Source organism: Scyliorhinus torazame, chromosome 9, assembly GCF_047496885.1.
Source record: "Scyliorhinus torazame isolate Kashiwa2021f chromosome 9, sScyTor2.1, whole genome shotgun sequence".
Taxonomy (NCBI): Eukaryota; Metazoa; Chordata; class Chondrichthyes; order Carcharhiniformes; family Scyliorhinidae; genus Scyliorhinus; species Scyliorhinus torazame.
This window is the reverse complement of record NC_092715.1, coordinates 263273692-263298316: the sequence shown is the minus strand read 5'-3', so window position 1 is coordinate 263298316 and position 24625 is coordinate 263273692. Positions and strand designations below refer to the sequence as shown.

Genomic DNA, 24625 nt, shown 5'->3' with positions numbered 1-24625 from the left:
CTTTTTGAACAACCTACAGCCGCAGAGGAAGGAGGCCTGAGAGGACCTGGCTAACGTGGTAGAGCCGATTAGGGTGACTATTGAGGGAGAGGAGCAGAGGCTGGAGGCGCAGGGCCTGGCACTCCAGAGGGTGGAGGAGTGGATGGGGGAGACGAGGACCGCCTGGCCTCGCTGGCGGCGGAGATGGTGCTGGCGCCGGATAGTCACAAGAGGTTGAGGGAGAAGGTGGAGGACCTCGAAAACCGTTCCAGGAGGCCAGAATCTCCGGACCGTGGGGACACCCGAGGAGATCGCAGGCCGCTAAATATGCTGGATGAGCTGTTGGGGGAGGGGGTCTTTGACCGTCCCCTCGAGGTGGATCGAGCGCACAGGGCGCTGAGAAGGAGGCCAAAGGAGGAGGGGGGGGGGGGGGGGGGGGCACCGAGGGCAATGGTGGTGAGGCTGCATCATTTTCTCGAAGAGGAGAAAATGATTAAATGGGTGAGGCAAACAAAGAAGTGCATCTGGGAGGGGAGCGTGATGAGAATAGACCAGGGCCTGGGTGTGGAGTTGGCCAAACGGGGGGGGGCTGGTTATAACCTGGATCAAGACTGCCCTTTACAAGGAGGGGGTGAAGTTTGCTGTGCTGTATCCTGCCCGTCTGTGGGTCACGCATCAGAATCAGGAGTTTTATTTTGATACCCCGGAGGACGAGGAGGAGGCGAGTGAGTTTATGAGAGACAGTGGACTGGGAGCACTCTGAACTGTGGAGATGATAAACGGGTTCACAGGGTGGGTGGATTGGGGGATGGGAGCGGAGAGGGTGAATGTGCTTTCTTTTATGTTTGGGTTTTGGGTGAAGGCGGAGCCACTATGCGAGCATATTGGCTGGTTAATGGGAGTGAAGTGGGGGGGGGGGATTGGCAGGAGGTGGGAGAGGGGGATAGGTTGGTGTTTTGTTTGGTTATGGGATTGGGGGGGGGGATGCAGACGTGGGAATGTCGGTGTGAGGAGGTATGGTGGCGGACATCTTGGGGAGGGTCCACCCTCAGGAGCCCTGCGGTGGTATCAGCGCTGAGAGTTTGGAACCAGTGTAGGCAACACTTCGGACTGGAATGCATGTTTCTGTGGGCACCGTTTTGGAGGAGGTTAGACGCAATTGGGAGGGAGAGTTGGGGGCAGAGTTGTGGGCGGGATGTGGACGGAAGCCCTGCGGAGATTAAAGCTTCCTCATTGTGTGCAAGGTTAAGCCTCATCCATTTTAGAGTGGTGCATAGACGGTCTCGAGGGTGAGCCGGTTCTTTTCGGGGTGGAGGATAGGTGTGGGCTGTATGTGGGGGAGCCGGTGAATCATATGCATGTGTTTTGGGCATGTCCGAGCTTGAGAGAGTTTTGGAAGGCCTCTTCAGATGTAATGTCCAAACTTCTGGGTGTAGGGGTGTGTCCAAGTCCGGAGGTGGCAATAATTGGAGTGTCGGAAGATCCGGGATGTCAGTTGGGTAGAGAGGCCGATGTCTTGGCCTTTGCCTCCCTGATAACCTGGAGACGGATTTTGTCAAGTTCGGGAGGCCTCGGGTGAGTGAGCTGGCAGAATATTTGAACCTGGAAAAACGTTGTACGCTATTTGTGACGTGGAGGAGGGGTTCACCCGGAGGGGGAAACCCGTTTATTGTCTTCTTGAAAGTGAATGGAGGCATCAGCGAGGGGGGGGGGGGGGGGGGGGGTAGAATAATGGGGCTCTGTTTTATTTGGTAGGTGGTAGGAGGGGAAGTAAAAATGAGGCGGGCTTGGGGTGAAGGCGGTTTGGGTGCAGTGTTAGTTTTGTTACCTGTTGCCGAGGTTTGGCTTTTGTATTTTTGTATATGTAAAAAAATGTCTTCAATATAACTATTTCAAGGAGCAGCGCACGGAAAGCTAGTGACATCGAAACAAACCCGTTGGACTTTAACCTGGTGTTGTAAGACTTCTTACTGTAAAAAGAATAACCACTTCCCCGACTATACATAAAAAAAAACTTTAAAAATCTAATAGAAAATTCAGTAGAAACTAGTTTACCCAGTGTGGTGGTATGTATTAGGGGTAATACGGTACACCATGAATGCCGAGGAGCTATTGGAGGGCAGATGCTGGGTCCCGATTGGATCTGCCGCCTACTGGGCTCCACCCAGATAGGCGGGGTATAAGAACCCGGTTTACTCCCCGCAGCTGCATTCTGTGACTGAGCTGCTGGGGAACAAGTCTGCTCAATAAAGCCTCGATTGATGTTCTCTACGTCTCGCCTCGTGTGCGATCGATGGTGCTACACCCAGAGAGTGCTGAGAATGTGGAAGTTGCTACCACGCGAGTACTTGATGCGAATAGTATAGATTCATTTAAGGGGAAGTTGGTAATCGTGTGAGGAAGAAATGAATAGAAGGCAGGAATAATCTGTTGACAGGGTGAGAGAAGAGTAGTAGGCGGGAGCTCATGCGGACTAGCATGAACTAGTTGGGCTGAATGGCCTGTTTCTCTGTAGAATCAACCTCAATATAACAAAATAAATTGTAGAAAGGCAGAAGGTGGTGTCTTCACCTGGACTTCGTGGACCACTGACCTCATTTATTTTTGCGAATAGAGAGTTAACCTAATGTAGAAAAGGAATCACTTGGAAAAAAAGTGGAGAGGCACTATGACAAGTGAGAGAAAGAGCGGTGCTGACCCAAGCATTAATCAACCATAAACATGCTTTTCATTTTCAGGTCACAAGGTCGAAGTTCAATAGGGCGGCACGGTGGCACAGTGCTTAGCACTGCTGCCTCACGGCGCCGAGGACCCGGGTTGGATCCCGGCCCCGGGTCACTGTCCGTGTGGTGTTTGCACATTCTCCTCGAGTCTGCGTGGGTCTCACCTCCACAACCCAAAAAAAGATGTGCAGGGATCGGTGGATTGGCCACGCTTAATTGCCCCTTAATTGGAAAAAAAATAATTGGGCACTCTAAATGGATATTTAAAAATATATACCTGGCCAATAGGAATGATGTAGAATCCTCCGCCTCCTGCACACTCAGTCACAACGGCGATGAACTTTGGATTGACAGAACAGAAATAGTTGTCTTGAACGCTCTTGGTGATGGGGACACCGTCGTAGCAATTCTCCTTCGTGGCCGGCTTGCCATACACGTGACGGAACTTTGAGCTACGATACAGAGGCCGCCATGACATCTGGGAGTAAAAAAGTAAACTCATGTCACAAAAGCAGAATCACTGTGGCAGCTTAGGTTTTTATAGAACCTGCAAGTGAGAGTGTCCCAGGGCGCTTCATGGGAATATTATCAGATTAAATAAGAGAGCGAGCCAGATAAGGGGTAAGCAGGACAGGGGGCCTGTTAGGTAGCGCATTCCAAAGTCACACTGGATTACAGATCTGTGGTTCTGTCACTACACCCAACGTCAACCATCGAGAATTGAAGTCCTGCTACGGATTTGGGCCAACAGTTCACTGAGGGAGCCATGTACTGTCAGAAGGTAGCATCCATTAGTGAGACGCTAAACCAATCTGGTAGCCATACAGGATTCCATGGCGAGCCGTTCTCAAGGTGTCTCCTAGCCAACATTCCTCCCTCTACTAATGTTCCCAAAACAGATTGTGTGATCGTTCATTTAATTCTTTTTTTTTTTAGTTTTCCTGTGCGCAAATTGTTCGCCGTCCAAGTGACACCAACAGCATTTGAAAAAAAGTTGAGACTGAAGTCTTACTGCAATTGTTCATTATTGCATTCATATAGCACCTTTCACATTCCTCAGCACATCGCAAAGCCAATGAGGTGTGGTCACTGCTGTGACGGGAAACGCAATCATCTCAAAGTCTTGTGAGAAAAGGTTCAACAGACTAATTCCTGGGATTGGGGGGGGGGGGGATTGTCTAACAATACGATAGAGTACATTGGAGTTCAGAAGAATGAGAGGCGATTGTAGCGCTCAATGCTTCAGTTGTTGTGTTTGATTGTGCCGGTCTGTTTACAATTGATGTTCATTGCGGTTGATTAGTTAAGCCTGGGTGCAGACTCCAAGGAAAACAAACAACGCGGTGGAAAAAACTGGGAGACAGAGCTGAAGCATGGAGCAGACATTTTAAAGTACTTGTTATATACATAGAAAATAGTGTCATCTCTGCACAGCTCTGAGATATAGGAAAATGTAAAACAGAAAGTAATCAAATCAACATCAAGTCACATAAAAGCTTTAAAGGGTTTGACCTTTCACTACCTCGGGGCTCCCCAAAGCTCCACAGTCGATGAAGTATTTCTGAAGTGTGGTCACTGTTATAATGTACAAATCGCAGCAGCCAATTTGTGCACAGCAAGCTCCCACAACCTGCAACAGGATAACGACTAGATAGTCTGTTGTTAGTGATGTTGGCCGCGTGGTAAATGTTGGGTCGGGACACTAGGGGGGGATCTCGCCCTGTTCTGGCTCAAAACAGTGCCCGAGGGGGCCCTGAGTTTGGTGTCTCATTAGAAAGATGGTGCCTGTGACAATGCAGCACTCCCTCAGCACTGCACTTGGGAGTCAATCTAGGTTTTGGGAGATGATAGTACTCTGAGGATTTCGCTAATTGTGATCTCTATGTGGCTCACCTCATTCTGGGTGAATTATTATACTAATCACCCAATTGCATTCAGTCTGCGTAGCACCGAGGACAAAATAATCAGAGAGCAATGCTTTCTGGTCTGTCTATATCAGGCACCATGATTAATTATTTTTTTTTAAGGTGTTAGCAGTGGGTGTCACCTTCATCTCCGAAATCGACGATTGTACCTTCAAGCCCCAATCCGGAGAGGCGAGCAGAAAATCCCGAGGGAGCGCCGCACTGCCGGGGGTTACTGTCGACCAGATGTGACGCCAGAACCAAGGTCATTGTCACATTGCCCTGTGTGGGATCTTCCTATGCGCAGAGATGGGCCGGTGGGTTTTCCACACTGCGACAGTGGCTGCACTTCAAACAAAGTAGCCATCTAACATTTTGGGGACAACACAGTGAAAGGTAATATATAAACATTTGTCCGATGTTCCCTTCTGCAAGGCCTGGTTAAGTGTTACCAGTGGTTTGAATGTACCCCTTCTCAAAAAGGGTTTCAACTCTCCATTGCACCCCCCCCCCCCCCAACTGCCCATGACAGGGGCAACACGCCATCTTTGTCAAGGGGTCGCCCTCCAGCCTCACAGGCAGTGCTGCTCTATAAAAAAGTGTTTTCAAATCCCTTTCCGTCTCGAAAGCCTCACCCAGCCCTTCCGAGATCACTGCTCTCTTCCAATCCTGGCCTCCATCACAGACCCCATTTTCATCTCTCCGCCATCCCTGGTCTTGCCCACAGCTGGCAGACTGGGCCCTCAACTCTGGAATACCCTCCCTCAACCTCTCTGCCTCCCCCCCCCCCCCCCCCCGCCCCCGTTACGAATCTGCTCCAAATCCACCTATTTCACCAAGCTTTTGGTTTTCTGTCAAATATCCCCTTATGCAGTTGTGTCAAATTTGGCTTGATGATTGGTTCGTGACCCGTCCGAGAGATTTCTCACTACGGTTAACGGCGCTATATAAATGCAAGCTATTGTTAGCTCCATCTGCAAAAAAATTAAATAAACTTGTCTTTCCGTACGAAATGGATTTGACCCAAATCACAGGCCACCCGCTGGCCACAGACCCTTCGTTGCCCCGATTTGAAATGATGCAATAGAATTTAGCACAAAAAAAATGCATTCTTTGTGAAAAAAGGGCTTGGCCTCATGACGAAGCCACTTGGCAAATCTCTTATTGTTCGGGAAGGAAGAACAGTGGGGAGCCTTGTGCTGGTCTTATCGCACACGGCTACACAATGCTGCAGTTTGAGGAGTCTGGCATCATTCCACTGCTTACGGGTGAGAGCGTTTGCCAAGCGCTTCACGGGAAATACTGGCTTTTTAAAGAGTTAAAATCAACAACAAAAAATTTCATCTAGGAGGCAGGGAAGAGATATGTGTTGAGAAAGAGAGCAAAATTGAAACACTGGCAGGGAGAGAGAGGAACAGAGGAGACAGGGAGAGAGAGAGAGTGAGTGAGAGTGAGGGGAGAGAGTGAGAGGAACAGAGGGAGACAGGGAGAAAGTGAGAGTGAGAGTGTGAGAGTGAGAGGGAGAGGAGAGGGTGAGGGAGAGGGGGAGAGAGAGAGTGAGAGGAACAGAGGGAGACAGAGAGAGTGAGTGAGAGTGAGAGACAGAGGGAGAAGGAGAGTGAGAGAGAGAGAGAGAGAAAGAGAGAGGAACAGAGGGAGACAGGGAGAGAGAGTGAGAGAGAGAGAGAGAGAGGAACAGAGGGAGACAGGGAGAGAGAGTGAGAGAGAGTGAGAGAGTGTGAGAGTGAGAGGGAGAGAGAGAGAGTGAGTAGTGAGTGAGTGAGAGAACGAACAGGAAACAGAGAGGGAGAGCCAGAGAGAAAAGGAGAGAGTCTGAGAGAAAGAGAAAGAAAGAGAGAGAAAGATTCAGAGAGGCAAAGAGGGATCAAGAAAGAGGGAACGAGAAAGTAGGAATAAAAAAAAAAAGAACTTGCATTTATATAGCAACTATTGCAACCTCAGGACCCCGCAAAGTGTTTACAGCCAAGGAAGTATTTTTTTGTGAAGTGTCGTCTCTGTTGTAGAAACCACAGTAGCCAATTTGCACAGAGCAAAATCCTACAAACAGCAATGTGCTAGCGGCTAGATAATCTGCTTTATTTGCTCTTTGAGGTCCTGCCACTGAGGATAACTCTCCTCCTCCACATTGGAATAGATAACTGATGTTGAAATGGGTGAAGAATGGAAAGATAGTGAGTACACATTGAGAGTATTCCATTAGCAGCAGAGTGCTTCAGCGGTAAAATGATGAAGAGCACAATGTCAAACTCAATGTGATGTTCCTACATCCACACATACCCAGCACCCCAGATCCATCCACCAACAGAAACAAGTAGTCCCTCAAGTATTTATTTGGGTTGGGGACAGCACAGTGGTGCAGTGGTTAGCACTGCTGCCTCACGGCGCCGAGGTCCCAGGTTCGATCCCGGTCCCGGGTCACTGTCCGTGTGAGTTTGCACATTCTCCCCGTGTTTGTGTGGGTTTCGCCCCCACAACCCAAAGATGTGCAGGGTAGGTGGATTGGCCACGCTAAATTGCCCCTTAATTGGAAAAAATGAATTGGGTACTCTAAATTTATTTTTTTAAAGTACTTATTCGGATTACTGCACCGGGTTTAAGCTCATTCTAGAAAACTGGTCTTGTCCCGAGTGTAGTCGAGTTGATGCGACTAGAAAAATCAAAATCGAGAAGAACTGGATTGACAGATTGAGAGAGCACGCGCAGGCGACAGAGAGAGAGAGAGCGCGTATGCAACGGAGAGAGAGAGAGAGCATGCACACGACAGCGAGAGAGCGCTCGCGCGCGACAGAGTGTGAGTGTGAGAGACAGAGTGAGAGTGTGAGAGAGAGAGAGAGTGTGAGAGAGAGAGAAAGTGCGAGAGAGAAAGAAAGTGCGAGAGAGAAAGAAAGTGCGAGAGAGAAAGAAAGTGCGAGAGAGAAAGAAAGTGCGAGAGAGAAAGAAAGTGCGAGAGAGAAAGAAAGTGCGAGAGAGAAAGAAAGTGCGAGAGAGAAAGAAAGTGCGAGAGAGAAAGAAGTGCGAGAGAGAAAGTGCGAGAGAGAAAGTGCGAGAGAGAGTGTGAGAGAAAGAGTGTGAGAGGGAGTGAGAGAGAGAGAAAAAAAGAGAGAGAAAGCCCGTGTGTGTGTGTGTGAGAGAGAGTGCGTGTGAGAGAGAGCGAGAGAGTGCGTGTGAGAGAGAGATAAACTTGGAAAACAAATGCCTGAATCCCAGTGCAGTGTCGGCATCTGACTATCCACCATTGTTTGATGAGCATCCACCCTATGACCAATGGAAGAATGACGTTACCTTTTGAACACCGGTTACGTCCTTGCCCAAGAAGAAAATAAGACTGGCCTCAGCACTTTTGCTCCTGTAGGAAAGCAAAATAAAATGCAAGGAATTCCCGGAACTTTATTCAAATCAGTTGGACGCTGATGAAGATTTGGATACATTATTGACTTTCATGGATAAAATTAACCAAAAGGACAACTTATTAAGTGCTTATTAGACCAGGATAGATTTTGGCAGATTTAGAAGGTCAGAGGATACCTCCATTGAAGATTGTACAATGGAATAATTTGGCAGATTGTGTACTGGGCTGCAAAAATCCCATCTAAATATCAGTACTGGTATTTAAATTGATGTTCTGGGCTAAAGTCCTGAGTTTGACAGAAGAAATACCTTTACTATTCAGCCGACCGTCGATAGAGAAAGCACATGTGAACCTTGACATGAAAAATGACAAGGCCATCGTATTTGGAAAAACAGTGGACTTACAATTTACACAGTCTGGACACTATTGTCTCCCGTTAATGAACCCTAATTTTTCTTGCAAAGAAATTAAGGAAGTATTGTTAGCATCGAGAACAGGAGGTTAGAAAACAAAGTTGATCAAAGTTGCATCGGCAATTTGCCCAACCGCCTTATCCAAAGGTTAAAGGTTTTACTCAGGAATGCGGGTATAACAGGTGAAGAATATACCAAACTTCGAGAAGAGATGAGCGATAGATGTGATATATGCAAGAAATATAGAAGAGCTCCATCGCAACCCATAGCCTTTAGCGAGTGATTTTAATGGAGTTGTGGCTATGGATTTCAGGTGTGGAATAAAGAAAAGAACATTTTTATTTTATACTTTGTAGGTTTGGCAACAAGGTTTAGTCAATCAACGATTATGTGCAGTAAAGAAAACAATTGTGGAACAGATAATGGAAAAATAGATAGGGACCAGACCGGGGCCACCAGCGAAGTTCCTCACCGATAATGGGGGGTATTTGTTAACAATGATATTCAGGGGGCAGCACGGTGGCGCAATGGTTAGCACTGCTGCCTCACGGCGCCAAGGTCCCAGGTTCGATCCCAGCTCTGGGTCACTGTCCGTGTGGAGTTTGCACATTCTCCCCGTGTTTGCGTGGGTTTCGCCCCCACAACACACAGATGTGCAGTCTAGGTGGATTGGCCACGCTAAATTGCCCCTTAATTAGAAAAAATTAATTGGGTACACAAAATTTTATATTTAAAAAAAACAATGATATTCAGGATATGTGAGAATACGAACATAATAGTTATGCAGGAAGCCCATTCAGTAACGGGGCATGTGAGAGAAATCATGGTGATAGTTGAAACATGATTTTGGTAGATAGGTCAAATTGTAAATTAACTTCGGCTTTAGCATGGGCTGTCCATGCAAAGAATTCACTCCAGATGGTTGGGGTCTACAGTCCATATCAGTTGGTAATTGGTAGAAATCTCCAAATTCCTTCAGTCATGAATGATCATCCTCCAGCTTGGGAGGGGGCTACGATTAGCTCTACCTTTTCTGAGCACTTGAATACACAGCGCACTGGTAGAAGCACATTCCTTAAAGCAGCAATCTCAGAAAGAATTCAGGGAGTTTTGAGGCACAATGTTCGGCCATTGGAAACTATTTTCATAGAGGGAGACATGGCATACAATGAATGAGATGGATTTAACAAGTGTAAAGGTCCAGGAAAGGTTGTAGGTACAGGTGGTAAAACAATCATTTTGCAGTATGGAAACCAGACTGTTGGGGCACTCTCGTCAAGATTAGTGGAGCCAGATTACAAGTTTGTGGATTCAAAAGGGAGTTATTGAATGTACTGAGGGACCAGGGGGGGGGGGGCGATTCTCCAATACTGGACCCAAGTGTTCGCACTGTCGTGAACGCCGTCGCATTTCACGACGGCGCGAACCGGGCCCGGGTCCGACGGATTCTGGCGCTGGAGCGGTTCACGCCACTCCAGCCTCCTTATGCAGCGCATGCGTGGGGGACGTCTTCCGCGCGCCGGCCCCGACTCAAGATGGCGTCGGTGTGCAGGGGTCGGGCGCGCCAGAAAGTAGGCCCGGGGAGGGGGGGGGGGGGGATCGAGTTCCTGCCGGCAGCGACCAGGGGTGAACGGTGCCGGCAGCACTCTGTCGTATCGGCACGGCCGCTCGGCCCATCCAGGCTGGAGAATCGGCCGCCCCGCCGATTCCAGCGGCCCGCGGCCGGCGCCGCGCCAAATGCGCCGGCGCAAATGGCGCCGATTCTCCTCACCTCGGAGAATCGCCCCGGCGTCGGGGCGCTGTTGCGCCGATTCTCTGGCCGGGCGCGGGGCTCAGAGAATCGCCCCCCCCAGGTACTTCTCATACACGTGTTACAGAATTATGAGGGCCTGATCTTGACAGGTGGCTGAAGAAAGGCACAATAATGCTGTTGAACTGGACAAGGCTATTTGTCCCAAAGGACAACGGTCTAAAAGTTGGCACTAAAAGTGACATACTTGCCAGAAAGGACCAGTCAGTGGAAAGATGCAACTAAATATGCAAAACAGCAAGGACTGCAAAGTTGGAAAGAATTTGGGGTGTCCACAGAGGTCCCAGATAGGGGACAACGGGTTCGATCTCCTAGATGGATATGAATGGAAAAGGTGGTTCCTGATGCAACTTAAGGCCAAAGCCAATCTGGTGGATCACGAAGTTTTGAAGGAAACTTGGGTGGCCAAGATGTACGGGTAGATTCACCAACGGCAGGAAAGGTTATTTTGAAGATCTTCTTGGTTCTGTTAGCCAGAAAGGCTTGGGAATGCATGTCGACAGATATTAAGGCTGCTTTCTGAGCGGAACACCAGCTTCAAGGATGAATTTTTCTTTGTCCTCTGAAAGAGATGCCAAACACAGACAGGGTGCTCTGGGAGTTACATAGACGTGGATCCGGGTTGAATGACGCTTGCAGAGTTTGGTGTGTCTCAGTGAGGTCGGTTTTGTTAAAGTTGTGCTGTGTTCAGTTGAAAGCAAGCCCTGCAATGCTTCACTGGCACCACAGAGGGAAGCTTTCAGGCAGCTTCATGATGCATGTGGGAGGATTTTGCTTTTGTGGAGTGGTAGTAACAAATTTATTAACAGACTTAGAACCAAGTTCAAGATTGGAAGTGAGGCTCTGGAGCATTCAATTACATTGGGTTAGAAATCGGGCAGAGTGGTTTGCATGTCACTCTACATCAGCAGCCTGACTTGGAGAATACCCAACAGCAATTCGGTCACAAAATTGCACTAAACGCATCAAACAAAGATGGCTCTGATAATGAAATTAGAATCATAGAATCTACAATACAGAAGGAGCCATTCAGCCCATCGAGGCTGCTCCGGCCCTTGGAAAGCGCACCCTACTTAAGCCCACGCCTCCACCCTAACCCAGTAACCCCACCTATCCTTTTGGACACTAAGGGGCAATTTATCACGGCAATCCACCTAACCTGCCCAGGGGCTTGGTTTAGCACAGTGGGCTAAACAGCTGGCTAGTAACGTAGAACAATGCGCGGGTTCAATTCCCGTACCGGTCGCCCGAACAGGTGCGGAATGTGGCGACTAGGGGCGTTTCACAGTAACTTCATTGAAGCCTACTTGTGACAATAAGCGATTATTATAATTTTTCAAGGGGCTGGTTTAGCACAGGGCTAAATCGCTGACTTTAAAAGCAGACCAAGGCAGGCCAGCAGCGTGGTTCAATTCCTGTACCAGCCTCCCCCGAACAGGCGCCGGAATGTGGCGACTAGGGGCTTTTCACAGTAACTTCATTTGAAGCCTACTTGTGACAATAAGCGATTTTCATTCCATTTTCGTTTCATTGCACTGTGGGAGGAAACCGGAGCGCCCGGAGGAAACCCACGCCGACACAGGGAGAAAGTGCAAACTCCACACAGACTCCACATAAATGATCAATTTAATATTTTTCCTCCTGACCCCGAGATGTAATTTGTAATTCAAACACATTAAAAGTTTAATTATCACATTACATTTTACCAACTCTCACAGTTTATAACACCTTCCACCTGTCTGCTGCATCTCATCTACTCAAAACAAACCAACTATTGATAATTAATTCGATAGACAAAAGACATATATTTTTGACACTTTGAGATTTGTTTTAAAGCTCGAAGGACTCAGTGTGATTTCACACCTAATGCCGACTCGATGTCTGGTGCAGGGTGCAATAGGATGCAAGAAGAATGAGTGGAGGAGGATGGGAAGGGACACTCTCTCTCATGATGCAATGGAGGGAATAAAGCACATAGCTGGATTTCCCAAGGCAAATTCCGGATCAGAAGGCCATCACAAGAGGAAAGCTCCACGCACAGAACTACAACGTGCATTTATATAGCACCTTTAACACCCCCAAGGTGCTCGTAGAAGGATAATCAGACAGAGTCTGTCTCAGATCCACATAGGATATTGGCCGCAATTCAATGGAAACATTTCGAAGTGTCATTTTGGGCGCGATTAGCGGGTGTTTCTTGACGGCCATGTTGGCGAGATCGCAGCCCGTATTTAACGGTACATGGTGCTGAAAATGAGCCCCCCCCCAGCTTCTCGCCATCACTGGCCGTCTGATTCGCCAGACACGGCCTCAGCGTCTCGCCACTAACAAGGGGGAGCGGCTTTTAAACGCTCTGTCACCACTCACTCCCAGTCAGCACACAAACATGGCAGCCGCGCACACCTGCTTCTCCCTTGGGGGATGCCAACCTGGACGGGCTTCTGGACGCTGGGGATGCGAGACGGGACATCCAGTCTCCCCGAGGGGGCCGGAGGACCAGCAGCAGGGTCACTGCCTGGGAGGCAGTGGCAGCGGCTGTCAGTGTGGGCTAGCGTGACCAGGAGGACCGCCGTCCAATGTGGGACGACCAACGACCTCCACTGAGCTGCAAGTTACCATCTCTCTCCTGGCAGCAGTTCCGCCTGCCACCCCTCACATTCCCAACCCCCCCCCACCGCCCCCCCCCCCCCCCCCCCCCCACACACAAATCACTGGCTGACGCCTCGCACCCATCCCCACCCCAGATCTTCGAGCTTGTTCCTCAGCAATCCCCTGGCATCCTCCAGCACAACCCCCTTCATGTCCACGTTGCAGTGCCCACACACGCCAACTGCCATAGACCCCCCCCCCCCCCCCCACACCCCGATCGATCAAACATGTGGCTACAATGCCCGTCCCCACAGGGGATGATATCCCATGGAAGGGAGAAAGGGCCAAGGTGGGTTGCAGGGGCACCAAAGATGCAATTCTTCACCCCAATGAGGAATGGGCTCTGGGGATCGCGGGGTTAACAGAGGAGCGAGCAGTCACCGGCAGTGAGGTTGGCCTGTGTCACAGAGGTGAGGATCCACTGCCCCTTCACCCAGATAACCTGTCTCCAGTGAATTGTTCATGTCAGACAGAATGACCCTTCCCTCTCACTGACCACTTGTCCGTTCTCTCGCAGAATCTCAATCCGATGGGGTCGGGCCATCCGGAGTCGCTCTCCCCCCAGCCCGCCACCCAAAGACCACCTCAGAGGACAGTTCCAAGGAGACCGCCATCGCTGCGTCAGAGCCGGCACCCCCCACCCTCCACCAGCACAGAGACACACACCTCTGTGGGCGACATTAGTGGTCAGACTACTGGGGCACAATCTGGTGAGCACCACACTGCTGCTGATGCACATCAGGTGGAGGGAGGAACAACCATTGGAGACAGCAGTCGGAGGTCTGCGGGACCCCAGGACCCGGCTGAGGCCCAGTCAGATGCTGAGCCTCTGGTCAAGGTTATCCCAGAGCTGATGCAAATAGGACATGGCCGTGAGAGTCAGGAGGCGATGTCAGCAACATTCCAATGAGTACACAACTGATTGGAGGAGTCCCAAAGGCTATGGGTGCTGGAGACGATGCCGACAATGCACGGCACCGAGGTGGCGACCGCAGTGAAAGCCTGGAGCACGAGGTCAGCACCTTGCGTGGTGGTGCCCAAGGCATGGCTCAGTCTGGATGTCCCATGGCTGAGCGGTTTCAACATCATGTCTCAGTTGCTAAGCGATGTGTCTCAGGCACAGGTGGACATTGTCGAGCGTGGCCCCAGTCACTGAGGGCCATCACCGAGGGCGTCAAACACCATGGTGCAGACATTCCACATATCACACTAACCATGTCATGTGAATACCTTTGGAAGAAATGGGTGTTTAATAAATGGGTGTATATATCAAATATCTGTAGTGAGAGTACCTTTAAGACAATGGGTGCTTATTACTGCAGTGATGTCAGAGAGTGGGTGGAGCTGGGCTTTCTGTCAGCATTTTACTTTCGTTTTTGAGCAGGCTGCAGGGTGTGTTTTAGTTTCATTTTCCGTGTTGGAGCTGTAAGCCAGACAGAGCAGGCGCACTGTTGATCTCTCTGCCATCAAAAGACTATCTCTGGATCATTTGGTGAATTCAGAATTATAAATATTCTCAGTAGTGAATGTAAACCTAATGTGCTTCTGGTGAAAGGTGTTTTAAGTCTTATGGATGTTAAAAGGGAAAGTTTAAAGCATTACTTAGTGTTGTATTCTTTGGGGATTGTATTTGAATTAATGGTTGCTAAGATGTTCACTATGTTTTAAAAAGGTTAACCTGAGTTCATAGAATAAACATTGTTTTGCTTTCAAAAATACTTTTCCATTTCTGCTGTACCAACACCTGTAGAGTGGGCCGTGTGCTCCCCATACCACAATCTATTAAAAGTTGTGGGTCAGGGGAACTCCATGATACACTTTGGGATTCTCTAAACCCTGGCCCATAACACCATTAAACAACAAGGAAACGTCACCGTTCCATATTGGTACCAATACAAAGCTACATCAAATCATTTTCACACAAAGAAACAAACACACTGGCATCACTCCCCGTAGGTTCGTCAACAGAAACGGGAGGATAAACTGAGAATGTGTTATCACGTCCAGCACTTTGTCGTAGAAATGATCTGTCCATCAATGTGTGACGTATTCCACATATCAGTGCTGGAGGTGGAAACCAGCTCAGTGATCGGTTCGCCCAAACTGAAAGGAGGAGGTGGGGTCCAGTTTGATTAAAGGGACAAGTTAAACTGGGAAGGTACAAAATTCATCCTTTCTGGCACCAGGGTTCAATTCATTGAAAAAAAGTGTTGCCAATTTTCTTGTTTGCAATATTTTGCAAATAGTTGTAACTCGAATGAATTTAAACGGAATGAACACTAGGAGGGGTGCGCGTACAAGGCAAAGGTGATTTCAGATTTGCAAACAATGCTTCTGTCGAACATTGGAGGGTGGAACACAAGACCGTACGTTAACTCTGGACTAGTCCTGGGTGTGGGGGGGGGGGGGGGGGGGGCTGCTTTTTCAATGTTTAATAAAAGCACAAACTTTGGAGATCAAAATGAAACCTGCAAAATGCAACTTGATAACTTACCTTACAGATCAAGACTTTAAAAGGAAAATGAGAATCCAGACAAAGTTTTTAGCAAAGGCACAGCTCTCATTTCATTCTTGCCCCCATCCCAAAGCTAGGAGTTATTGCTGGGGTCCCTTTCGCAACACAATCCACTCAACAAGGCAGAGAGCTCGGGGGGAAAGCAGGCAGCTAGGATCAGGCAACACGAGTGTGGAGCTTAGCCTGTGCTTTCGAATGGGTGGAGTCCTGAACTCTCGTCATTCAGGTGAGCAAACTCACTCGAGGTTTTAGGCTGAACTCTGACTTGCCTGAAGGCAAAAATGTGCTTGTTGCGTCTCCCCTTCCTTCTTTCTCAGACAGTCCCTCGGGATCGAGGGTGACCTTCCTCCTTTTCTTTGTCCTGAGAGGGCCGGTGTGTGATCTGCAGGATCTGACGCTGGTGCGGCAGGTGGTGTTTGAAGGGTTGGGTACTGGGCTGTTTGGAGTTTTGCGGGCGCTCTCCAAAGTACAAATCTTGTGCCAAGTCACCTCGCACAAGATTGCAACAGCAATGCATCAAGTTCAAACATGCCACAAGACAAAGTTGATGCACATTTTGTACACGAATGCCGATGGTGGAGGGGTGTTTTTCTGACTGGAAGCCTGTCCAGTGGGGTCCCGCAGAGTTCAATGTTGGAACCTTTGCCGTTTGTCATTTATATATAAATGATTTAGACTTGAATGTAGGAGGGTTGATCGGTAAGTTTGTGGATGATACGAAAATTGGTCGGGTGGTAAATAGTGAGGAGGATAGCCTTCTATTACAGGAGGATAGAGATGGGCTAATCAGTGGCAAATGGAATCCGGATAAGTGTGAGGTGATGCACTTGGGCACGACAAACAAGGCAAGGGGAATACATGATAAACAGTAGGATTCTGGGAAACACAAGAGGGTCAGAGAGAGGGACCTTGGTGTGCATGTACATCGGTGGATACAGTGGTTAAAAAGGCTAATAGTTGCCTTTGTTAGCCAAGGCATAGAGTTTAAGAGCAGGGTGGTTATGCTGGAACTGATTAAAATGTTGGTTAGACCACAATTAGAGTATTGTGGCAGTTCTGGAATCCACATTATAGAAGGGATGTGATAGCCACTGGAAAGGGTGCAGAGGAGATTTACCAGCATGTTGCCTGGGCTGGAGAGTTTTAGTTATGAAGAGAGATTGGATAGACTGGGGTTGTTTTCCTTGGAGCAGAGGAGACTGAGGGGGGACATGATTGAGATGTATAAAATGATGAGGGACTTAGATAGAGTAGACAGGAAGAAACTTTTCCTCTTGGTGGGGGGATCAATGGCCGCACAGATTTAAGGTAAGGGGCAGGAGGTTTAGAGGGGATGTGAGGAAAAAACCTTTTCACCCAGAGGGGGGTGGGAGTCTGGAACTCGCTGCCTGAAAGGGTGGTGGAGACAGAGACCCTCGTAACATTTCAGAAGTATTTAGATGTGCACTTGCGATCCCAGGGCAGCCAAGGCGATGGGACAAGTGCTGGAAAAAGGGATTAGAATAGTTAGGAGGCTGTTTTTGACCACCACAGAAGGGATGGGCCGAAGGGCCTTATCTGTGCTGTAGACTCTGTGACTCTAATTGACATCAAAATTATTTGACAATGACAGTAAGTCCAGGTTGTCAGTGTTAGAAGCCGTGTAAACAGGTATTCCGCCAAAAGAGGTGCTTTACTATTGCTCTCTGTGTGAAAGCAGCAAAGTTCACTCGGAAGGTTTGAACGCAAACCCTAGGCCGATAGTTCTAGTCCCGCACTCCCACAGTACTGCACTGTCGGAGGGGCTGGCTTTGGATGAGATGTTTGGATGGGGGGGGGGGGGGGGGGGGTGGCGGGGAGAGAATAGCCAACAGCCCATGTTAAAGGGAGTGATTAACCTGATAAAGAACGTCTTCTATAATACAATCTCCTCCTTAGGGAGGAGCCTCAGGATTGACAATGACTCGCTTCCGCTCCACTTCAATGGATTTGGTGGGCAACCAAGCGTTGGCCTAGCCAGTGACCGCCAACATCCAGGAAAGTGAAAAGAAAGTTCTACCTTAAGTTGCTGCACTGGAGAACAACCTCTCAGCTAAGAGGCACGGATTGCTAAGCCTTTGTTCTGTTAGCGGAGAGATCTTTGATAAATGGTCGGGGGGGGGGGGGCTGGGGAACACGGGAAATATTTCATTGAGGCAATGACAGGGGTACAATATGTGAGATTGTTACAGGTTGTGCTGCCTTTGCCTCGGTTTAAGTGCCGAATAAAGTGTGGCTTCATGTAGGTTCCTGTCCCGACACGTTTTCCGCTGCAGACGGAATAAAACACAGCCCCACTTTTTCTTGTAAATTACTATGACGGGACACCAGAAAAGGTTATGTGTTCCGATAAAAGCTTACGTATTCCGACAAAGTAGCAACTCCCTACCCGCTCCTTGCCTTTCCATCCCTAGGTTAATGTCCATTGTTTTAAAGCCATGAATATTCCAGGCACTGCCAAATCTTTAATGCTGCTGACTCTGGATTTGCTCGTCAATCGCAAGTAAAACATGCCGAATGCTCAAACTCGGAAGCAAACCAGAAAAAGAGGTGTTGACGATACAGGGCCGATAAGTCAACACTTGAAAGACCAAACCACGTTAGCACTCAGGTACGGTCCTAAAATAGTTCCAACCAATTCCGTATTTTAGAGATTACCAGTGGTTTTTTAAAATATAAATTTAGAGTACTTCATTCCTTTTTTTCCTCCCAATTGAAGGGCAATTTAGCGTGGCCAATCCACCTACCCTGTACATCTTTGGGTTGTGGGGGTGAAACCCACGCAGATGCGGGGAGAATGTGCAAACTCCACACGGACAGTGACCCAGGGCCTGGATTGAACCCGGGTCCTCGGCGCCGTGAGGCAGCAGTGCTAACCACTGCGCCACCCAAAAGATTAATGGTGTTGCATCCATTTCTTGAAACAACCTCAAAGCTGGATTGTACAGCGCTCAGTATGTGACAGATTTTAACTCATTCAAACCCTCTCCATTTACCCAGTAAAAATAGGGCCCTTCAGGAGCCTAACATTAATTATTTATAAGTGGATATTTAAAACATGCAGGAATCTCAGGCAGAAGGGTAGGTCACCTAAATGGCACAGGTATAAGATAATTGGCAGAAGTACCAGGAGTGAGCCTGAATTTCTTTAATGCTGTGAGATTGAATAATTTGGAATGCGTTTCGTGAAAGGGTAGTGGAGGTAGATTCAGCAGTTATTTCAAAATTGAATTGGATAAATACCAGGAAATGGGATAGTTTGCAGGGCTACAGGGAAAGAACAAAGGACATTTAGTGTTTGATAATTCTTTCAAAGAGCCAGCATGGGAACTAAAGGCCGAATGGCCTGCCGTCGTGTAAACACCTACTGATTACATTACACTCGAAGTCATAGAATCTACAGTGCAGAAGGAGGCCATTCGGCCCATCGAGTCAATTGATGATTGTGTGTTATGCTACCAGTTTTGCTTAGATACAAACATATGAATTAGGAGCAGGAGTAGGCCATTCAGCCCCTCGAGCCTGCTTCGCCATTCAATAAGATCACGGCTCATCGGATTGTAACCTCAGCCCCACATTCCCGCCAACCCCCAATAACCTTTCACCCCTTCGTTCATCAAGACTCTATCTCTGCCCTCACCAAGACTGCTTCCACCACCTTTTGAGAAAGCAAGTTCCAGAGACTCACGACCCTCAAAAGAAAATAATTCTCCTCATCTCGGTTTTAAAAATAAGGGGTTGCCCGTTCAAAACCGTGACCCCTAGTTCTCGGTTCTCCCACATCCACCCTGTCAAAATCCCTCAGGGTCTTATATGTTTCAATCAAGTTGCCTCTGACTCTTCTAAACTCCAGTGAATGCAAGTCTGGCCTGTCCAACCTTTCCTCCTAAGACAACCCGTCCATTCCAGTTTTTAGTTTATAAACCTTTTTTGAATTGCTTCTAACGCATTTACATCTTTCTTTAAATAAGGAGACCAGTACTGGACAAGCACTCTCCCCAATGCCCCGTATTGAAGCATACCCTCTCTACGCTTGTATTCAACTCCCCTTGCAATAAATAATAACGTTCCATTAGCTTTCCTAATTATTCAATTCCTAAATTCTGATGTGCTTCACTTTGGTTAAGGTCCAAATGGTCACGTGCAGTGACCCTTCACCTGCACGGTGAAACGTGCCCTTCAACCTTTCACCCAACCCTTTCACCCAAGTTGGGCGCTGGTATTTATTTTTCAGTCTCCGTGATCAAATAGTCTTCAGGTGTTTTGATTGCACAAGATGGGTCTTGTGGTCTGTGTGCAGATTTGGTTCCTGTCTGGCCCCCTTGTTAGTGACAGTTGAATGTTTGAGGGCAAATACATTTAGGGCGGGGTCGTCCCTACCCAGCGGGGTGGGCCATACCGACGCCGAGAAATGGCGTTAACCACTCCGGCGTCAGGCTGCCTGGAAGGTGCGGAATCCTCCGACCTTCAGGGGCTAGCTTGGCACCGGCGGGGTTGATGCCCCGCCAGCCGGCGTCAAAGGGTTTGGCCCTGCGCCAACGGGCCTCCGCCGGCCGTCGCGAGTTGGCGTATGCGCAGGAGCGCCAGCGTGTGCCGGCGTCGTCCCAGCGCGTGCGCCGGCCATGGCGGACTGTTACACCGGCTGGCGCGGAGGGAAAGAGTGCCCCCACGGCACAGGCCCGCCCGCGGATCGGTGGGCCCCGATTGCGGGCCAGGCCACCGTGCCGCCCCCCCCCCCCCCCCCCCGGGGCCAGATCCTCCCGCGCCCGCCCGAGGACCGCAGAGCCAGGTCCCGCCGGTACGGACCTGGTGTATTTTACGCCGGCGGAACCGGCCGAAAACAGGCAGTGACTCAGCCCATCGCAGGCCGGAGGGGGCCGCTGCCCACGGCCCCCGACCGGTGCGGCACGATTCCCGCCCCCACCCGAAAACCGGCGCCGGAGAATCCGGCAGCCGGCGTTGGGGCGGGATTCACACCGCTCCACCCCGGCGATTATCCGGCCCGGCGGGGGGGGTCGGAGAATCCCGTCCTTGGTGTTTAGGGTTTGCAAACGATCGGTGCTAAGTGTCAATGCAATATTGACAAAAGAAACTGTGTGCGCTAAAAAAAAAAGCTCTAAAAACTGCTGAGCGCTGAATCAGATCTCTAAAAAGGTTCTGAAAAACAAACTGAATAGATAGAAATGTCAAGTGCAGCAGTATCCTCCCTCCAAACATTTATCATGACTTGCAATAGATGATCTCTCTTCAACAGATCATAATCACCACTCATTATCAGCCCCTCGGGGAAAACAGGGCCTCCCTCTGCACGCGACTGCGTCCATTAATCTGGCCAGGTTGGCATCCCCGAATAGTGGGGCTGGATGCCTCGGAATACGGGGTTGGCCATTTGGGACAGAGATGAGGAGAAATGACTTCATTGGAAGGGTGGCGGTGTTGTTGGATTTCTCTACCCCAGTTACTCAGCCAGAGTGTGTTCAAGAGAGAGCTCGATAGATGTTTGAGTACCGGGGGAAATTAATGGATACGGGACAGTGAGGGAAGGTGGAGTTAAGGCAAGTGATCAGCCACGTTCTTGTTCAAAGATGCAGCAGGCTCGAGGGGCCAAATGGCCTGCTCCTGTTTTGATCCTAACGTAGATTGTGGCACCTTGTATTAACCAAGATTGGGCAGGTACTCCCATCAATGAATAACGTGGACCAAACCTCATCTTTTCACTTTGGAGTAGTTATGGGCCAGGGCTTAGAAACTACAAAGTGCATTATGAAGTTCAGCTGACCAATAACTTTTGTGTTGAATTTGGCTGGGATGATCACAAGAGCTTTCACTTCAGGTGTGGTTCATCAGACTTCCGAGGTGCTTTTATCAAAACAAAGTTTATTATAAGAATGTAGTTAACATATATAAAACACAGCAAGAATTTATCAATTACAAACATAAAGAAAAAACAGCTACAGTAATCTATGTGTATAACCTTTAACGAATCCACCTTAACTGTTCCAATTCAATAACAAAATCCAATAAACCAAAACCCCTTTCAAGGGCGTGGCCCAGCACTCTGTGATCTCACTTGAATGGGACGGGTCCTTTTCTCTGAGATTCTGATCCAGCCTCCAACCAGCAGATTCAAAACTCCTCCCGGAAAGCAACTCTATCTTTAAAGTCACCAAGGCCGTTTGCCAGACCCAATGTGCTTTCAATTCACTGGAACAGTTTCAAAATGAAAACAGGGAAACACTGCTTCCCTTCTGCAGTTCAAAGCAACAAACCGAAACTTGAAACCCAAAAACAGAAACCCCCCTCTCACCTGACACCAGCTCCACCCACGAATGACATCACTGAAGCCGTGCTACAGGTCATGTGGTAAGACCAAACCTTTCTTAAAGGGGCACTCTACATGACCCACTCCATCCTATCCCTCAATTTCCGTTAGCACTAACTATTTCAAATACCTCATGCAGCAATGTAACAAAAGGTTCTTGACGTTTCTGGTGAAACATTATTGAATCTTCTAGGAATCTCAATAAGAACTACATATGATCCTTTCAATATTTGAATGCATGATTTCAAATTCCTAGGGATGCACATCTCCAAAAATCTGTCCTGGTCCACCCACGTCGACGCTACCACCAAGAAAGCACAACAGCGCCTATACTTCCTCAGGAAACTAAGGAAATTCGGCCTGTCCACATTGACTCTTACCACCTTTTACAGATGCACCATAGAAAGCATCCTATCAGGCTGCATCACAGCCTGGTATGGCAACTGCTCGGCCCAGGACCGCAAGAAACTTCAGAGAGTCGTGAACACCGCCCAGTCCATCACACGAACCTGCCTCCCATCCATTGACTCCATCTACACCTCCCGCTGCCTGGGGAAAGCGGGCAGTATAATCAAAGATCCCTCCCACCCGGCTTACTCACTCTTCCAACTTCTTCCATCGGGCAGGAGATACAGAAGTCTGAGAACACGTACGAACAGACTCAAAAACAGCTTCTTCCCCACTGTCACCAGGCTCCTAAATGACCCTCTTATGGACTGATTTCATTAACACTACATCCTGTATGCTTCATCCGATGCCAGTGCTTATGTAGTTACATTGTACATGTTGTGTTGCCCTATTATGTATTTTCTTTTATTCCCTTTTCTTCTCATGTACTTAATGATCTGTTGAGCTGCTCGCAGAAAAATACTTTTCACTGTACCTCGGTACAAGTGACAATAAACAAATCCAATCCAATCCAATCCAAATGACTGTATCTAATCAAATTGTTCAGTAAATCCAGTAACTAATTTGCGTATTTGCACAAATTAATCAATCGCTCTGAAGTAATAAGTGCAAACAATTAACTATAATCGCAAGTAGTCTTGCATTCGAACCCAAGCCTGTCATTGCATTTAAAATGAAGTTATTGAATGTAATTGAACAATGGGGTTTGAAAATATGGAGTATGGTTTTGTGCAAATTGTTCTAATATGTCTATAAGAGAATGCAGCGTGACATCACTAAAAAGTGTGTCGTGCGATCTGGTTTTAGTTTCACTTTTGCTTTTAAGCAGAGCACGCACAGACAGCTCTGCTGCTGCAATCTTCCAAGCTTTCGGCCTCTGAATATCTGTTCCCCGTGGGCCTGGTCTCAATAAATGAACCCGCAATCCCTGATGACGGATTGGTGCTTTTATATCATTATAAAAACACAGCTCACGGACATTAATAAATATTGAGCCAAGACATTTATTCAATGCACAAGAGTCATTAATAAATAGGCTTGAGGTATCCCAAATTCATCTGCTCTAATGCCACGTACAAAAGGTTCGGAATTGAAAGGCAGGGAGATTTGATCCATCAAGTCTTCCCCATGAATTGAACATTTTAAAACTGTAATTGATGGAATTTTAGAAGATAAAGGATATTTAGAAAGTTACAAAATCAAGACGGTAGAGTTAAAATGGTGACTAGCCATCATCTGATGTAATGATGGGACACGCAATGCAATCTAATTGACTTATTCCTGTTCCAATATTTTTATGACGTTGATTGGCCACGCTAAAGTGGCCCTTGATTGGGAAAACAATAATTGGGTACTCTAAATTTATTTCATAAAAAAGATAGGGTGATGTGGAAGAATGAGTACGGACCAGCCCTGGATCTTTCTAGAACTCTAGAACCAATGAAAGAGGAAGACTCGCACTTACATCGCACCTTCCAGTACCGCAGCACTTCTCAAAGCACTTTGCATCCGTGAAACCCTTTTGAAGTGTTATACTGTCCATAAGACCATAAGACACAGGAGCAGAATTAGGCCACTCGGCCCATCGAGTCTGCTCCGCCATTCAATCATGGCTGATATTGATATGGCTGATATGGAGATTGGGGGAGATAGGGATAAAGGGGGGAACACGGTGCGGAGAGCGGTGGGGATAAATGGGGTATTTAGAGACTTTTATGAGGGGCTGTATGGGTCTGTGCCCCTGACGGAGGAGGGGGGGATGCGTCGTTTTCTGGACCGGCTGAGGTTCCCGAGGGTAGAGGAGGGGCAGGTGGCGGGACTTGGGGCACCGGGAGGGCTGGAGGAGCTGACTAAGGGGCTGGGGAGTATGCAGGCGGGGAAGGCACCGGGGCCAGATGGGTTCCCGGTGGAATTTTACAGGAAGTATATGGACCTGTTGGGCCCACTACTAGTGAGGACTTTCAATGAGGCGAGGGGGGGGGGACCTACCCCCGACGATGTCCAGGGCGCTGATCTCGCTGATCTTGAAGCGGGACAAGGACCCTTTACAGTGTGGGTCGTATAGGCCGATCTCGCTCCTCAACGTGGACGCGAAGCTGTTAGCGAAGGTGTTGGCTACCAGAATTGAGAACTGTGTTCCGGGGATGATCCACGAGGATCAGACGGGTTTCGTGAGGGGAAGGCAGCTAAACACCAATGTGCGGAGGCTCCTAAATGTAATCATGATGCATGCAGTGGAGGGGGAGGCGGAGATAGTGGCGGCTATGGATGCGGAGAAGGCCTTCGATAGGGTGGAGTGGGGGTACCTTTGGGAAGTGTTGAGGAGGTTCGGGTTCGGGGAGGGGTTCGTTAGTTGGGTTAGGTTACTGTACGAAGCCCCGGTGGCGAGTGTGGTCCCAAATCGGAGGAGGTCGGAATACTTTCGGCTGTACCGGGGGACGAGGCAGGGGTGCCCCCTATCCCCCCTGCTATTTGCATTGGCAATTGAACCTTTGGCGATGGCTTTAAGGGAGT

The 24625-nt window shown here is 48.6% G+C and overlaps 1 protein-coding gene across 5 annotated transcripts in view; it reads right to left on the bottom strand.

Annotated features, from left to right (window-relative positions):
* LOC140429869 (coronin-2A-like) overlaps positions 1-24625 on the bottom strand; it is a 221993-nt gene that overhangs the window by 40820 nt on the left and 156548 nt on the right. For 2 of the 5 annotated variants that reach the window (XM_072517366.1, XM_072517367.1), the window contains exon 3: positions 2980-3180. In XM_072517366.1, the coding sequence (XP_072373467.1) occupies positions 2980-3180 (201 nt within the window). Of the gene's footprint in view, positions 1-2979; positions 3181-7909; positions 7974-15342; positions 15728-24625 lie in introns of those variants that run through there. The other 3 variants (XM_072517370.1, XM_072517368.1, XM_072517369.1) reach the window with 3 other exon arrangements.